The 18,582-nt window shown below is 32.4% G+C and overlaps 2 protein-coding genes across 3 annotated transcripts in view; both read left to right on the plus strand.

The window, feature by feature from the left end:
* LOC145261238 (cilia- and flagella-associated protein 119-like) overlaps positions 1-11,794 on the plus strand; it is a 57,107-nt gene extending 45,313 nt beyond the window's left edge. For both annotated transcript variants that reach the window (XM_080119612.1, XM_080119613.1), the window contains 2 exons: positions 869-967; positions 11,590-11,794. In XM_080119612.1, coding sequence (XP_079975738.1) covers positions 869-967; positions 11,590-11,747 — 257 coding nt within the window. In that variant the 3' untranslated portion in view covers positions 11,748-11,794. The remainder of the gene's footprint in view (positions 1-868; positions 968-11,589) is intronic.
* A 6,554-nt stretch (positions 11,795-18,348) lies between these two features.
* Positions 18,349-18,582, plus strand: part of LOC145261239 (uncharacterized) — a 54,170-nt gene continuing 53,936 nt past the window's right edge. The window contains exon 1 of the mRNA XM_080119614.1: positions 18,349-18,488. The gene's annotated coding sequence lies outside the window, so the exon portion shown is untranslated. The remainder of the gene's footprint in view (positions 18,489-18,582) is intronic.

The following is an 18,582-nucleotide window of genomic DNA, read 5'->3' on the forward strand; positions in this document are numbered from 1 at the left end:
CGGGTAGCCTTGCTAGTCTATAATATAAAGGTCAGCTGTCTGTGTGTGTGCTGTTTGTATGTTCAATTAAAAGTCCAAAACTACTAACCAAAGAACCAGAAAGTTTATATTGCACTGGATGTATTCATTCTTTGGAAATGGCTGAAAATACGATACCTATGACAAAATCTAGTCCAATTGACAACTGGACTAGGTTTTGTCATTGGTGTTGTATTTTCAGCCATTTCCAAAGTTATCTATAAGAAAGAGGCACCGTGAAAGAGGGGTAGGAAGAGGGATGTAAGATAATGGGGAGAGGGAAAAGAAGAATAGATAGTGATACGGATTGAGAGAAATAGAGAGACAGAAGTTTTAAGATGTAACCTTCGACCTTCTTCAGGTGTATCTTGTCGAACTCGAGGAATCTTTTTGTTGAACTCAGGAATCTAGCTGCCAAACTCAGATATCTGCATGGAATTTCAAACAGAACCCTATATTTAATCCATGAGGGATAGCATGCTCTCATTCTGTCAGCCATGACTGGGTAGAAGCCCTAAGTAAATTGCAATTGTATTTTTTTGAGTGTGGTGCCCACTGAGGATTGAACCTTCAACCTCCAGAAGAGTGTAACTTTTACAACAGTTTTACCAAGTACTTTATCCACTATACAACGAGTCCTTACATAAGTAAAGAATACTTATATGTGGTTCAGAGGTGAAAGTAGAAGTTTACTGGATTCTTCAATTTCACTGGGAAAACACTCATGCACAAGTCCATGTAATTTACCATAATATTATGCGTAAATGTTATAGTCTTTAAATGCAAGTTGTCCATTTGTAAAGAATTTATGATTTTTTCATTGTTGATCCGTTGATCTTCTATCATATAGAGGCGGAACCAACTCCTGAAACTATTTTGGGAGAAGAAAAAGTCCAAGAGCAAATTATCGATGTGGCTCCACAGGAAGAACAGGAACCAGTTGAAGAAGGTAAGTAAAATATCTATTAGGTTTGTTACATTTGAAATGTGGCTTTCCCAGAACAAAAGACAGTCTATGCAAAGGGGGAAGGGGGGGGGGGTATGTGAGCTACGTATATCTTTATGAAATGCATACAAATTCCTAATGTAAAGTTTAGATTTGATGGGTTGAGAAAGATTCTTCCAAAGGAGGAATTTTCAAGGGAATATTAAATTCACAAGCAGTCCCCAGTCTCATGTATATCCTGCTCAGGCAAAATGACAGTGTTAGGTTTTTGCAGTTTTTGCAATTCTTGCAGTTTTTGAAGTTTTTGCAGTTTTTGCAGGCAGGTATCGACGTCATCCTACATACAGCGCTTGTTATTCCCAAATAAAATTGAACCTTCAACCTCCAGAAGAGTGTAACTTTTACAACTGAATTTTACAAAGTATTTTATCCACTATGCCACGGGTCCTTGCGTAGATTAAGAATACTTATTTGATAGTGACCAGGCTTGATGTTGCTTGTCTTCATGAAATGCAAGCAGATTCCTGATGTAAAGTTTAGACTTAGTAGGTGTCAACTGCAATAAAAACTAATTTGGTCGAGTGTTGGCTGTTGATTTTGGTTTACAACAAAGGTGGATCACAAAAAAGCTTTGGGCAAGGAAGGGCATCTTCCGACAAATTTGGATTCAAATAAACCTTTGCGTGTGCATTCTACCTGAATGGATGAATGTGTGTGCATTCTACCTGAATGGATGAATGTGTGTGCATTCTACCTGAATGGATGAATGTGTGTGCATTCTACCTGAATGGATGAATGTGTGTGCATTCTACCTGAATGGATGCCTATAAATGTGAATGCTGCCCCTCGACTTGTATGCTAATAAAAAAAAACAAAGAAAAAGTAAGTAGATTGTTGGAATCAACTAGCTAGCAAGTAGTATTCATTCTAAGCGGGTTGAACCAACTTCCTTTAAAGAAGGCATTGTGATACCATTAAAACTAATGGTACCATTAACCTAGCTCCCGTCTCCTCTTCTGATGAGAAGCATTAGGCTTCGAAATGCCTACGTATAAAGAACATATATAACCCCTCTTCCCAATGCTATTTACTAAAGTTTACAATTTTCGTCATACGGCATAGAACGAAAAAATTCTTTTAAATACTAAGAATCAAAATCATTAAGTCAAATCACCCTTCTATGGTTGGGGAACTTCTCCCCATTTCTATTCCTTTCTTAGCTCACACCCTCACCCCTAAACAACACGAAAACGACTTTCTTCAGTTGCCACACTACGTGCCTGAACCTGATCTGAGGAATCTCCTAGTGACATGAAAAAAATCATAATGAAAAATGGCTGAAATATTGTTTAAGAATATTCATAAAAAAGTCCGTCACACACACACACACACACACACACACACACACACACACACACACACACACACACACACACACACACACATGTATATAGACAAGAAGGGAGACCTGACGTTGCCTGTGATTGCATTTTTATTGCCATCGAAATCAGTAAAATTGCCCCCCCTTTTATATATATATATATATATATATATATATATATATATATATATATATATATATATATATATATATATACGCTAGCAGTTCAGGCCGGCTTTGCTCGTTCATAACTTTATGTGCATATTAAAAAGTTTGACTCATGTTCAGGTAACCTACATCTAAAATTTCAAATGTTTAGACCCAAAATCGGTGGAGGAGTTTGGTAGAGTCTGCAAAGGTTAACTCGTTTAACTTTGACCTCTTGACAGCCAAATTTTCGCTCGAAAACTATTTAAAAAGCTTTCTGCATGTCTGAATACCCTTTGTGTAAAATTTCAAATGTTTAGACCCAAAATTGACTGAATAGTTTGCTAGAGACTCCGAAGATCAACTATTTTGAACTTTGACCCCTTGACAGCCAAATTTTCGCCCCAAAACTGATTAAACATCTTGCCCTATGTCTGAATACACTTTATATAAAATTTCAAATGTTTAGACCAAAAATTAGCTGAGTAATTTGGTAGAGATCGCAGAGGTCAAACTTTGACCTCAATTTTGGCCCCTTAACATTTATTGTTTGGGGCTCAAATCAAATTAAAAAGTTTGATCAATGTCCAAGTGACATTTCAAGTGTTTAGACCCAAAATTGGCGGAGGAGTTTAGTAGAGTTTTCAAAGGTCAAATTGTTGAACTTTGATCCCTTGACAGACAAATTTCTGGCCAAAAACTAATTAAAATCTCAATACCCCCTATGACAAATCTCGATTCTGTAGACTGAAAATTGACAGAGTAGTTTGGTAGGGAAATGTACACACACAGACACACACACCGACAATTTTACTTTAATATATATATGTATATATTATACTATTGAAATAAAAATATTAAAATATTGTATTCAAATATAGATATTAATAACACAAAGTTCATTTAGATAGCTCGATAGTGCAATAGTAGAGCTATAAATACTTTTTTATAATAAACCGCTTGACTGGGAACGTTTACTCATTTTCCTGCTTATCTGAAAAAAGGGTTTATTTTATTTACTATACAAGCATACAATTTTTTCGGCCTTTGATGATATTTTCGTGTATTGCTTTCTGCATATATGTCTTTTTATTATTCTTGGATTAGTAGGTTACTCATCAGCGCTAAAAATATACTTAAAACTTATTAACCTAGAGATACTCCTCCGTACAGGCAGTCCGATACATTCACAATTTGGAATTTTTTATTGTTTTTTATAACCTATCATCTCACCACATACATAATCCAGAATCATCAGTACAAATGGTTTATAAGTTTTTACAGTTAAATTATTTTAGTAAATACACTAACCTTAGATGATCATGTTTTCCATAATGTACGATATGTATTCATATATATATATATATATATATATATATATATATATATATATATATGTGTGTGTGTGTGTGTGTGTGTGTGTGTTAGTCAAAATCAGGAATCAGAAAAAATCGGAACTTTTGAGGTATCAGAATTGGAAAATTTTGTGCCTATTATCTGATACCAAAAACGACTCCTTTAATTATCTTTTTTTATTATTTGAGTTTGTTTACAACAAAATCTTTCATTGCTGGTAGTAATAATAAAATAATAAATTTTTATTAATTTTAAATTACTAATAAAGTAAAAAGCTATAAATCCCCCCCCCTCATTAGTGTATTTTTATGGTTCAGAAAATATATGCACATTTAACACGTGTTTTTATGATAATCGGAGAAAAATAACAATTTTATAGTTAAATATTTAGAGATTTATAAAGAATCGGAATCTATAATTGTATCGGAATCTGGAATTTAGTACAGAATCGGTAATTGTATCAGAATCAGGAAAAATATTAGAATCGTCCCATCACTAATATATATATATATATTTCCTTTTTTCATTTTACTTCAGTATAATTCCTCAAAAATCAATGCCTCCCCCTTCCCGTGGGTCAATGCTTGATCTTTATATCAAATCATATGTTTGTTGGTGTGTGTTGAGCAAAAAAAAAAAAAGAAAAAAATTGTAATAGGCAGGCAGGCAGGCAGGCAGGCTTGAACCCGTACTGCGAATGAGGAAAAGAAAGTGAAAAAAAATGTGATGCATTAGCTGCTGCACCCATTGCCAAACCAGAAGTGACGTAGGTTTAAATTAAGGCTAGACAATCAAAAAGAGGGGATGACTTTCGAAAATATTGGCGAAAAAATTGACCCCCTCCCTGTAGAAAAGTGTCCCGTTAAGGGTGAAGGAATTTATGTTTTTAGACAATCTTTTGATATTTGTCGCCCAAAGGGTCGTGCTTCAAAACAATATTGATCTCATGAAAATCCGTCACCTGTGTCGAAAGTTTTTGCGATACATACATACATACATACATACATACATACATTTAAACAGACAGGTGAGATTTATATTATAGATTTGAAGTTCTTTTTTACCTCTCAGACGTTGAGTTAGTAAAGCAGTATAAATCTCTTTTTCTTTCTTAATTTTTTTATCATTTTGTTTTCGATGGAGATACGTAATCCTACCAGATCCAAGATATTGATCCGCTATTGTACATACTCCCTGCTGGTTTTCGAATATATGCAAACATATTTTTTATTATTATTTTATCAGTAGGTCACTCATCAGTGCTAAGAATATACATAAAAACCAAATAACAAAAACTCACATTGACCTAGAGATACTCCTCCTCATAGGCAATCCAATCTATATATCTATAAAAGTGAAAGTGTGTGTGTGTGTCTGTCTGTCTGTCTGTCTGTCTGTCTGTGTACAACTCTGTCAATTTTCAGTCTACAGACTCAAAATTTGATATACAGGGTATTGAGATTTGGGAAAATCTTTGTAATCGGTTTTCAGCCAGAAATTTGGCTGTTAAGGGGTCAAAGTTCAACGATTTGACCTGCCAATTTTGGGTCTAAATACTTGAAATTTTAGATATAGGTTTCTTGGACATGGATCTAACTTAATAACTTGATTTGTGCCCAAAACAAATGTTATGGGGTCATAACAGGGGTCAAAGATAAAAAAATTGACCGCTTCGGCTTCTACCAAATTATTCAGACAATTTCTGGTCTAAACATTTGAAATTTTACAAAAATGGTATTCGGAGATAAGGCAAGCTTTTTAATCAGTTTGGGTCGAAAATTTGAGTTACAATATATAAATGTATGTATGTATATATGTATGTTTGCATGTCTGCCTAAAACGTTCGACAGAGGTGACGTATTTTTACAAGATCAGTATCGTTTTGAAGTTCGACCTTTCAGACAACAAATATCAAAAAATTGGCTAAAAACATTAATATCTTCACCTTCAACTGAGCACTTTTCTACGGGGGGGGGGGCTTTTTTCGCCGATATTTTCAAAAGTCATCCTCTCCTTGTCTAGCCTTAATTAAAACCTACGTCACTTCCAGTTTGGTGGTGATCGTAACAGCAAAGACGTCACATTTTTTTTCTCGTTCTTTTCCTTCTTTGCGGTATGGGTTCGAGCCTGTCCTCCTACTCCCACTTTTTTTTTTTTTTTTTTTTTTGCTCAACATACACCTCCAAACACCCGGGCAACGCCAGGCACCCATGCTAGTACATTCATAATTTGGAAGGTTTTTTTTTTTCTTTACGGCCTAGCACTATATGCTACACGCCACCTACATAATCCAGAATCATCAGTGCAAATAGTTTATAGGTTTTAAAGCACAATTATTTTAATAAATGCACTAACTTTACATGACCATATTTCCAGTGTATTTTTACTTTACACTGGCGTAGTATTGTTTTTGTTTTTCCTATTGCTCGGCCATGCAGTATTATTAAAATTACAACCTTCCCGTCTATTATTACTATTCGACACTCAGTATATATATATATATATATATATATATATATATATATATATATATATATATATATATATATATATATATATAGAGAGAGAGAGAGAGAGAGAGAGAGAGTAATAGACGAGAGGGCTAAAAGAGCAAAGTTTCAATTAATTATGTTTTGTTTCTCCTTTTGAAGCTGATTTATAATTTCACAATTATTGACCTTTTATCCTCCCTCTTTCTATCAATATATATATATATATATATATATATATGTATTTTTTTAACAATCAATTTTAATACCTTTTAAATGGTATTTTATTGATAATTGTACCAATATTAACTTCGGTTTAGCTCGATGAGAATTCAGAGCAATATAATTTATATAATCAGAAAAACAACACCTTTTATTTATTAGTACACAATTTTTGTTTTTATTATTTTTTAAGACATGTTATTATATATTTTTTTTCCTCCTTAGTCTGACAGCTGTTTCGAAGGGTAAAAAGACAAACGGTTGTTTTAATTATAGCATACCGAATCTTCATTCTTTACCGTTCTCTTCAGAGACAATTAAAATCAAATTAATTACAGTCAAGATTTGTTTTTAAAAACTCACATGGGGATGGAATTTTTTTATCGAGGTTGCCATCTTTAAAAAATTTTTTCATGGGATTTTTATATATCTATATTTTCTTTTTGTTAGCCTTATTTTCGTATTTTTTTGGTTTTTTAATTTCTTTCCAATTTATGTATCTAATATCCATTATGTTAATTCTGCATTCTTATTTTGTTTCTTCTTTTATTACGTTTGATTTATTATTTACGAAATTATTTAATTAATTTTTTTTAACTTCTTCTTAAGCTAGTAATTTTTTCTTATTTTTAATTACGTTTGATTTATTATTTACGAAATTATTTAATTAATTTTTTAACTTCTTCTTAAGCTAGTAATTTTTCCTTTTTTTTTTTTTTTTTTTTTTTTTTTTTTTTCGTATCTCTTGGGTGTTTACGTTTCATTTTATTTTTCTGGCCGTCTATACATATTTTTTCCTGTTATTGTTTTTTTTCTCATATAATATTTTATTATAACCATAGTGGGAGGGAAACAAATAGAAAGAAAAATAATAATGACACTGCACTTGGGGAATGGATACGTGAGTTAAAAAGCAAAAACATAGAGTACACTTTGAAATGGTCCGTGATAGGTAGGGCAAAAAGTTATCATCCATCAAAATCAGGCAAATGTTCCTTATGTTTACTAGAATCCTACAAAATACTAACATCTGATAAAAGCTCATTGTTAAATCACCGTACAGACAACATACAAATATGTCTGCATAAAAATAAGTTCCTAATATCAAGATATAGATAATAAGTAAACAAATAGATAGACAAAAAACTGAACAAAAATATTTTCTTTTCACCAAAAAAACCGAGTTTTAAGATAAATGAATAAAAAATATTAGAATAGCAAATAAACTTATAAATAACAAACCTGAACACAACATAAATACACATGATCAATAAATAATAATATGATTAATAAAAAAATTAAAATTAGCAAAAATGACAAAGATTAATAACAAAAAATAAATAAGTTATTTCCCTTTGACTACTAAATTATAAGGTAAATGCACAAATTCTAAAAGACGTAAGTTAATGACTGAATAAATAAGAAACAAAGAATTGATAGAGTTAATTCCCTTTAATCGCAAAATCAGAAAAGACCGTAAACTTGACACTAAAAATTATAAATTGGAAACAACGAAAATAATTAACAAAAAACATAATATAAGAATAAGAAATAATAAATATGTACATAATGATAACCATTTTAGCCTAATAATAAAATATTATATGAGAAAAAAAACAATAACAGGAAAAAATATGTATAGACGGCCAGAAAAATAAAATGAAACGTAAACACCCAAGAGATACGAAAAAAAAAAAAAAAAAAAAAAAGGAAAAATTACTAGCTTAAGAAGAAGTTAAAAAATTAATTAAATAATTTCGTAAATAATAAATCAAACGTAATTAAAAATAAGAAAAAATTACTAGCTTAAGAAGAAGTTAAAAAAAATTAATTAAATAATTTCGTAAATAATAAATCAAACGTAATAAAAGAAGAAACAAAATAAGAATGCAGAATTAACATAATGGATATTAGATACATAAATTGGAAAGAAATTAAAAAACCAAAAAAATACGAAAATAAGGCTAACAAAAAGAAAATATAGATATATAAAAATCCCATGAAAAAATTTTTTAAAGATGGCAACCTCGATAAAAAAATTCCATCCCCATGTGAGTTTTTAAAAACAAATCTTGACTGTAATTAATTTGATTTTAATTGTCTCTGAAGAGAACGGTAAAGAATGAAGATTCGGTATGCTATAATTAAAACAACCGTTTGTCTTTTTACCCTTCGAAACAGCTGTCAGACTAAGGAGGAAAAAAAATATATAATAACATGTCTTAAAAAATAATAAAAACAAAAATTGTGTACTAATAAATAAAAGGTGTTGTTTTTCTGATTATATAAATTATATATATATATATATATATATATATATATATATACATATTCAGTAGAAACTTACATATTCAGTTGAAACTTTGGAAATTAGAATTTATAAGAATTTATCATTTGACAAGGAATTTATCATTTGACAAGGAATTTATCATTTGACAAGGAATTTATCATTTGACAAGGAATTTATCATTTGACAAGGAATATAAAAATATTTTTTTTAATTTCCTGATTCCAATTATTTTTTTCTTTGGACCACATTTTTCTATTTTTCTTCTGGAATATCCTTTTAACCCTTTTACATTATCACTAACTTTCATACAAATATGACTTCTTGCATTAATATATAGTTTTCAATTCATGTGATAACTAGAAAAATTTATAGCCTGACTATGAATATCATTTTGTTCATTTCCTCTGAGGATGAGAGCCGTTTTTTGAAAATCCATGAAATCAGGAATTTAAAAAAATTTTTGTATTCCATGTCGAATAATAAATTGTTATAAATTCTAATTTGTGGGATGTATGCTGAATTGCTAATATTAATCCTCTATCTCGAATATTGAGCTTTTTCATCTGGTTAGGATTGTCATATAAATATCAATATTTATACTTGCTTTAAGTTTATTATTCGATTTGTAAACAGAAAATTCTTATAAAGGAACAAACCAAGTTATGTGTTCATCAACGTTTCGTCTTTATTTCGAGACTTCTTTTCATTCATCCAGAAGAAGTCTCGAAATAAAGACGAAACGTTGATGAACACATAACTTGGTTTGTTCCTTTTTATTTCTCTATTTTCTCGGAATACTATTTCCATTATTTTATCATATATATATATATATATATATATATATATATATATATATATATATATATATATATATATATATATATATATAATTTAAAGGAGATTAGAACAATAGTCTAAAGAGCTGAGTGTATTTTAATGTAACAGTGAAATTACTAGTTTAATTAAAATACAGGAAATAGAAAGTGCTCGTTGTAATTTAGATATATAATAAGCTCGATAGTTAAATGTCCTAGAGCTAATTCAATATTAAGTAATGTGATTTATAATTTAAAATTTAAAATTTTTTTAAATTTAAAAATCAAATTTTAATTAAATTAAAAATCAGTTTCATAAGAAGGAACAGCAACAAAATCAATTATCTGTACGATTGTTTCGGAAATCCGTGCTTTTTATTGTGGTATACATGAAGTTATGTAGAACAATTATATATAGTTTTTTGGTAAGCAAGGTCTCCTCATCAGCAAATTTAGGAGGGTTTTTATTGAATTTAAAAGACACCATAAATAAACCTAGCATTAAAAGTAAGGCAGATGAATCTGAAAAAATTGAAATAAAAGGTTTGGATTTAAAATTTATAAGAAAATTAATATGGGTTAGAGATAGAAATAAGTAGAGAAAAATATAGTTTTGAATTTACATAATAAATTTGATTTAAAAATATATAGAGATAGTTACCTTTTAATTTTTCTTTTTTTGAAATCAGGAACTGTGTTTAAAGTAGTCATTTAGATGTTTGCTATAGCTTTTTATTTTATTAAATGATGAATTTTAAAAGGGCGACGCTCGTACAATAAATTGTTTCCGTTAGCGTATTTTTGATTTAAAGACGCTACAGTTTATATATAGAGAGAGAATATTTCTATTACAAGTTTTTAAGGGGAGATAATTGTCATGTGTTCTTGACTTTATTTATTATTTGTTTTACGGGTCTAAGGGAGGTAATTGGTCTAACTTAATTTATTAAAAAAAATATATATATAATAATAATTGTAATCTATTTTTACTAATAAGTAATTTTTAATGATTTAAGGTGGTTTATATTTATTAAATTTAAACCAACGTTTATGACTACATGTCAGAAGCTCCTGTCTTGAATTTAATAGTTTGGTTGTACTTTTTATATCTTCATATTTTAAAATTTTTAGGGTCTCTTTTGTATGGTGTCTTTTAAATTCAATAAAAACCCTCCTAAATTTGCTGATGAGGAGACCTTGCTTACCAAAAAACTATATATAATTGTTCTACATAACTTCATGTATACCACAATAAAAAGCACGGATTTCCGAAACGATCGTACAGATAATTGATTTTGTTGCTGTTCCTTCTTATGAAACTGATTTTTAATTTAATTAAAATTTGATTTTTAAATTTTAAAATTTTTTTAGATTTTTAAATTTTAAATTATAAATCACATGACTTAATATATATATATATATATATATATATATATACTTGTTGCTCATTTTGTTTGAGTTTGTTCCTTTGTATATATATATATATATATATATATATATATACTTGTTGCTCATTTTGTTTGATTTTTTTAAAACTAATTTCTTCATAATTTTATAACTTGGTTAGCGATCTTAATATTCGACCCCCAAAATCAATAGAGATTAAACCATTCCTGTAATGATACTGTCCCTGTTGATTTTGCAAGGGAGTAGTTCTGTGCAGTTCTAGGAGGTCTACCTTCCAAACCTTTGTCCCCTCTTTTTGAGAAGGGTTAGTTTATTGGTAATCGCCTGATGGGACTGCCCAGGCACTTTTGCAGGTCAGTGTGCCCCACCTCAGGGGTGCTGACATCTCAATCCCGCTTTCTATCCCTGGTGTCTAAGTTCTTGCAATGGGAAGAACTAAACAACCTTTTCATTTTACTCTGTATGCTTGGATGTGGTCTCTTAAAATTTTATGTTTTCCTTTTTTTACATTGAAACAGAAGAGAATCCTGCAAAAGACTGTCTTCGGAATTTAATTGTGAAAGTTCTCCATGAGGAAATCCAAAATGTGATGCAAGCGTTCCAGTCGCAATTAAATGAACCCACGGAAGCACCAAAACGAAAGGAAGAAAACAAAAAGAAAGGATCAAAAAAATAAATGTATAGGACACCTCTAAAATTGTTTTTGTTTTGTTTTTAAGAAGATCGTTGGATTACTATCGATTAAGTACCACATTTTCAGAATTAAAAAACGTATTTATAATCGATTTTTTCAATTTTTATGTGGAGGTTCAGCTTTTCATGTAAAATAATTGATGTGGACCCAAGGTTGGGACCACGGAAGAAAAACACGGAACACGGATTAGGTGTAAGAAAGATATATTAACCAAAAAGGTTACAAGGATAGGATAAAGGGTAAGTGGAGCTTACTATCTAGTGGTGTCCAATATGAGTGGTCATACGTGCTGTATACTACTAGTACTCCTGCTGATTCTACAGTTTTACAATACTGCTTCCTGAGAGTGTTATCTAACATCCCAATATAGTACTGGAAGAGTCTATGATGTAGGTAAGTTTCGGTCTCAAAACAATAATTTAACATTTTTGTTTTTTAATCTCTTTTTGTTTCAACATTGTTTAAACCTGCACACACACACACACACACACACAGACACAGACACACACACACACACTCAGACACACACACACACACACACACAGACAGACAGACACACACAGACACACACACAGACACACACACACACACACACAGACACACACACACAGACACACACACACACACAAACACATACAGACACACATACACACACACAGACACACAGACACACACACAGACACACACACAGACACACACACACACACACACACACACTGCTCCTTCACATAAAAATATGATTAATTGCACTTGCTAATTTTCATGCATAAACAAAAAAAAAGATATACGACACAATCCCATTGACACACCAGTTCTCGCCAGATCACTGGTTAAGCAACATCAAGCCTGGCCAGTACCAAATGGGTGCCCATTTGGTAAGGCGAGGCCCTCTTTGTACTGCAAGGTAAAATACCAGGTTGGGAAGCTGGTGCGGACTATCTGTAATGTTATGACCCTTTAGGCTGTGATCATAAGCGGGGTCAAGGGTCAAAACATTATTATTATTGTTATTGTATTCTTGTTAATTGATTTGAGCGACGGATGGTCGCTGGATCAGTTATTATGATTAGAAGAATAAACAATTAAATTGTGAGAGAAATGATTGATGTGTGAATCGCAAAAAGAATGTGAAAATAGAAAATATATGTAAACATTATTTTTGGGTTTTGAATAAACAAATAACTAGTTGTGGATTAGGTTGGTCTGAGACACGTAATTAGGTGACGTAAGAGAACACGTGATGTAGTTAGTTTTGGAGAGATTGAGGGAGTTGAGGATTGACCATCAGAGCGGACAGACGTCTAGACAGGGGTGGACAGACAGCTAGGGAGCGAGCTGTATGAACAGAAAATGTAGACTAACTGCAGATCCTGTGAAACCCATTTGAGACAACTGTAATAAATTTATATTACAAAAATATAAAGAGTTGTTTTAATGGTTTCACAAATAAGAATATATGTCTCGATTATATGGTGCTGATCGCTTCGTGGTTCGTCATGGAGCAGCGGGAAGTTAAAAGAACTCTTCTAGAAAAAGCTATGAAGTATATATTACTCTTCTTACATATGAACCGTAAAAATATCTGGGGCAATAAGTCTGATACAACATGATTCAGTTTACACGTCAATATCATATCCTCCTAGCTAAACAACATACATACGATTTATACGTTTATTATCTGTCTGTTAAAAGAACAATATCTTATATCCACTAGATAACACATGACACGTTTTAATATATCATCTCCTCCAATAAAAACCAATATACAACATATATTGATTTTTGTGTCCGTTGACCAGTCCGTATCGACGATGCAATATCAAACCTGGGTTGTGAAAAATACAACGTGGAATGGAGATTTCGTGTCAAGAATAAAAAAAAAAAGACAAGAAAAACACATAAAACACAATAAAATGTCTGGAATAAAAAGAAAAAAGAAATAACAATAGAAAAAAAAAGCAATACACGCGTACAACCTTTTCACAAGGAAAGAAAAGAAAGACATACAGACACACAGTTGTAAAACTTTATATATAGAAAATAGTTAAGAAAAAATGTTTATCGTATTAGAAATAAGCTCGTTATTAACAGAAGAAAAATATCACTTAATGTAAAAATTAGAAGGAAAAAAAAAGAATTACGTTATTCTGTTTAAAACAATGGACCGATGAGAGAGAGAGAGAGAGAGAGAGAGAGAGAGAGAGAGAGAGAGAGAGAGAGAGAGAAAGTGTAACAGGAGCACGCACAGATGAAATTGTTTTGAATTGTGTCAATCATGGTTGAAAAATTTACACCGTTGCAGAAGTTTATAGAGGAAATGGCTATCGGTTGTTTTGAACTGGTTAAAAAAAAAAAAAAGAAAAGAAAAAAGAATTGATGTTCTTTTTCAGGTCAGAAGCAATGGACAGTTTCTGTAAATCGTGAACATTGTTTTTCCAGTTTTAACGGCATTTTTGGACATTTTTTTAAGGACTGAAGAAGGCTGTTTTACGTAATTACTTAGAAGTTAATGTTCATTGTTAGAAAAAATGTGTATTGATGATTTTGTATTGTATTACATAATGTATAAGTGTTGTTTTCCAGGAGTCTGCAATATTAATTAAAAAGAAAAAGGAAAGAAAAAAAATCAGAAGATTAGATTAAGATAAAATGGTCGGTCTAGTCAAATTATAATTTTAAAAAGGGGACAGGATTAAATTTACGTAGGCGGTTAACTATTTTTTTTTTGGAAGAGATTCGCAGGACCCTGCAAGGGGGATTTTTTAATAGGTTTTTCGATTATGAAAAATGCTATTCTTGCCGTCTGTATGTAGCTTGATTAAGCTGAACGGTGTTACGGTTGAAAGATCATATTCTTCGCATACAATAAAGATGGGAGTATTGCAGGCCTATGGGCTTAAAAGGCTTGTTGTAGCTGCAACGAGGGTGCGCGATGGTATGCACCCGCATAGATTAAGCTTGCAGATAGGGCCGCTTGTGAGCTTCGGCTGATTGAAAATGCCCAATCTTGGGAGTAACAGAACTTCCAACACAAGAGCAGACATGTAGTGATGACGTGGCCACTATGTAGTGAATCTGAAGTAGGAAAAAAAAAAAAAAAGATAGAATATATGCCACTGATACGTAAGAACTTTAGAAGTAAAATGATCCCGTATTGTGAATTAAAGGTTTAAAGAATAACGCCTGTATAAAAGAAGTCAAAAATCTGTCAGATGAGATGTCGGCAAAATTTTTTTGAGATAAGGCGGGAATTATATTGGAATTGGCATGGGATGGTAGAATGACAGCTGTTAACGAACATGAGGTTACTTTACTCACACCCCTGAATGATGCCATATGGGCCGTGAAAAAGGGTCCAGTTGAATAAATTATTTAAGAAAGGAGACATAGAAAACATGTCTGCAGCGTATATTTGTTGAAAAAAGGATGAAAATATATTGAAAATGCATAGCAGAGATATTATCTGACATTTTTATCTGGCTCGCAGGTGTGAAGAATAAGGTGAGAATAGGGCGTATAGGAAAAATGTATGCCGTACATTTTTGAAAAAAGGTGGGAAAGGAGTGTAATGTTATGACCCTTTAGGCTGTGATCATAGCGTAGTATCTGTTAACTGTGGCAAGCGGAGTCAAGGGTCAAAACATTATTATTATTGTTATTGTATTCTTGTTAATTGATTTGAGCGACGGATGGTCGCTGAGTCAGTTATTATGATTAGAAGAATAAACAATTAAATTGTGAGAGAAATGATTGACATGTGAATCGCAAAAGGAATGTGAAAATAGAAAATATATGTAAACATTATTTTGGGGTTTTGAATACACAAATAACTAGTTGTGGATCGCTTCATGGTTCGTCATGGTTCGTCACGGAGCAGCGGGAAGTTAAAAGAACTCTTCAAGAAAAAAAGGTATGAAGCATATATTATTCTTATTGCATATGAACTGTAAAAATATCCCGTGTGATAAGTCTGATACAACATGATTTAGTTTACACGTCAATATCATATCCTCCTAACTAAACAACATACATACGATTTATATGTTTATTATCTGTCAGTTAAAAGAACAATATCTTACATCCACTAGATAACACATGACACGTTTTAATATATCATCTCCTCCAATATAAATCAATATACAACATATCCTTCTCTCGAGGGTAGATGGGACTCTCTTAAACCGTGGTAGTCAACCCATCTAGTGATGGCATCACGATGATAAAAAATACCCTTGATAGCTCTGGCGAAGCATCAAGTATTCAGCTACAGACAAGATTTAAATTACACTACAAACTCGTGCAGTGAGTTCAGTCTCCGCTGCGGCCGCATGTTACGTTTATGTTTTATTAGTTAAAAATCTTTCATGATATAAATTCCACAAGGCCCAGCAACGATTCCATGATCTCCAGCAAGCTTTTCGCAGCCTAAATAACCAGCTCGAAATTATTACCACGTGGACTCAACTGCTTACACAAAAAAAAAAAAACGGCACGAATAAAAGTGCCATAAAAACTTCAAACGGATGAAATACTCTATTAAGGAAGCTTATGAAAGCAACAATGGAGGAATATTCTATGCTTACAAGTCCAACATAAACAAATTCTTGATGAAGCGCCCCCTTAAGTGATCCAATCTACCAAATTTCCATTAATAACGACTATTACGATATTATCCCATTGATTACTGTACACTCAATAACCCTTATCCTCGAATGGCCTCAGGGCCTTGATAAGTGGTGACTCCTATATATATAAAAAAAAAAAAAGAAAAAGAAGAAAAATATTTTCCCTAGTATTTCGCATTTGTAAAGTTTTCTTCGTTAAATTATACTGGCATTAATAACTTCCTAAGTCTCGGAGGATTTCTTCAGACACTAGAAACTTCCAGCAATACATTTACAATCATGCAATATTCTTTTTTTTTTTTTCCATTTGAATGGTGTTCCACAATTCTTGTCTCATAAAACATAGAAATCTCACCACATTATTAATGGACCGCAATCTTTTTAATTTCACCCACATGGAGAGACTGTGCACATTCAAGCAAAAACTGTGACTTATCTTGGCCCTCGGGCAACTGTTTATAAATTGTAAATATGGTTTTGATTCTTAAACGCTGGGGATTTATTAGTTAGATTAAGATCCATAGAGTGAATGAGGTATTTTGGTAAATGTTGCCAGTCAAGAGTAAGACTCCAAAGTCTACATTTATTACTTTTAATCACTTTAGTCACAAAGACCCTGAACCCTTTCCCTACCCAATTTCTTGTAGGGCCTTGTGCCTAATTTTGTTGTTTAAAAATCTTTTGTTTTTTACTTAATTGTATTTTCAAAATTTTTAAAAGCAATAAACTATATAAACAAAATCAAAGTGTAGTATCTGTTCCGGCAGATACTGCAAGCAAAGACCATATGTGGGGACAACCCCACATATAAGACCTTGGTCAATGTAGGGGCAACCCTTCATACCAATTGTCACTATCCAGCTCCACTACTCCCCGGGGAGTTGGTCCCCATTGCCCCTTCACTCCTCACATTAAAAATCGGCCTTGTGCCTAATTTGCTCAGTGGGGGAGCAAATAAATACCTCAAAGTGTAGTATCTGTTCTTCAGATGCTACACTTCAATTTCTTGTTCTCTGTTAGTGGAGAAGAAATCCTTCACGACTAAGACAATTTTTTTTTATTTTTGTTCCTTTTCTCCACATTAAAAAACGACCCTGGTGTCTAACTCTGTTCCGTGGGGAGGCATTGTAAATAGGTACATATATAGCACACAAAAATATTATCCTTTTTTGGTTAATAAAAACTGTTATTTTAAATGTTTGCAATTGTTCCCAAGTCGTCGCTATTTGCTGATGTTTTTTTTTTTTTTTTTTTTTTGTAGAGAAAGGAGTTTCGAACCTATGCTCTCAACTTCATCATAAATTCAGAGACCGATCGATTCCCCTTACAAACTAAATTTAATTAATCGTTTTTCCCTAAGTAACGTACCGACATTAACCGAGCAGAAGAAACGTTTTATATTTTACAAATATTCTGTTTACATTGTGGGGGGAGGCGGTGGAAGGCCGCAGCCCCCCCCCCCCCGCCTCGTACTGCCCCTCAATGTAAACAGAATGTTTGTAAAATATTAAACTGTTCTGCTCGGTTAATGTCGGCGCGTTATTTACGAAAAAAAAAAAACGGTTTATTAAACTGCAGAAGCACCTGTTAAAAACGATATAAGTTCTATAATTGAATACCTCCCCCTCTCTCTCTCTCTCTCTCTCTCTCTCTCTCTCTCTCTCTCTCTCTGGTCCTTATTCAATCCTAATCTTCTCCTCCTCCTCTCTCTCTCTCTCTCTTCGATCCCAACCTTCTTCTTCTTCGCTCCCTTCTTCCCTCTCGACCCAAGAGCCCTTTTTTCTGTCTCTTACTTCATCCCCACCAACTGCCTTTTTTAATCCCTTCCTACCTCAACCGTCTTTCTTCTTCTTCTTCTTCTTCTTCTTCTTCTTCTTCGCCTACATTCTCTGCCCTTCTTTTTCTTTTTTTCTACCCCCCTCCCTCCCTCTAGCCACCGCTTGAACTTGATAAAATGACCACACCCAACAACTATAATTCAATTTATTTTGCATTCGTTTGGGTGCGCTGAGCTGAGACTACCTATATCTCGGTGCCCGTGGCTGATCCCCCAACACTAGAGGATAAATTGCGAACACCACTAATAACCTAATTTTAGGTAAGATGTTATTTTTTATCTTGATATACCGATTTACAATGACTCCCCACGGGACAGAGTTAGACACCATGGTCGTTTTTTTAACGTGGAGAAG

This window comes from Euprymna scolopes, chromosome 37 (assembly GCF_053919585.1).
Source record: "Euprymna scolopes isolate OS-2025 chromosome 37, ASM5391958v1, whole genome shotgun sequence".
Taxonomy (NCBI): domain Eukaryota; kingdom Metazoa; phylum Mollusca; class Cephalopoda; order Sepiida; family Sepiolidae; genus Euprymna; species Euprymna scolopes.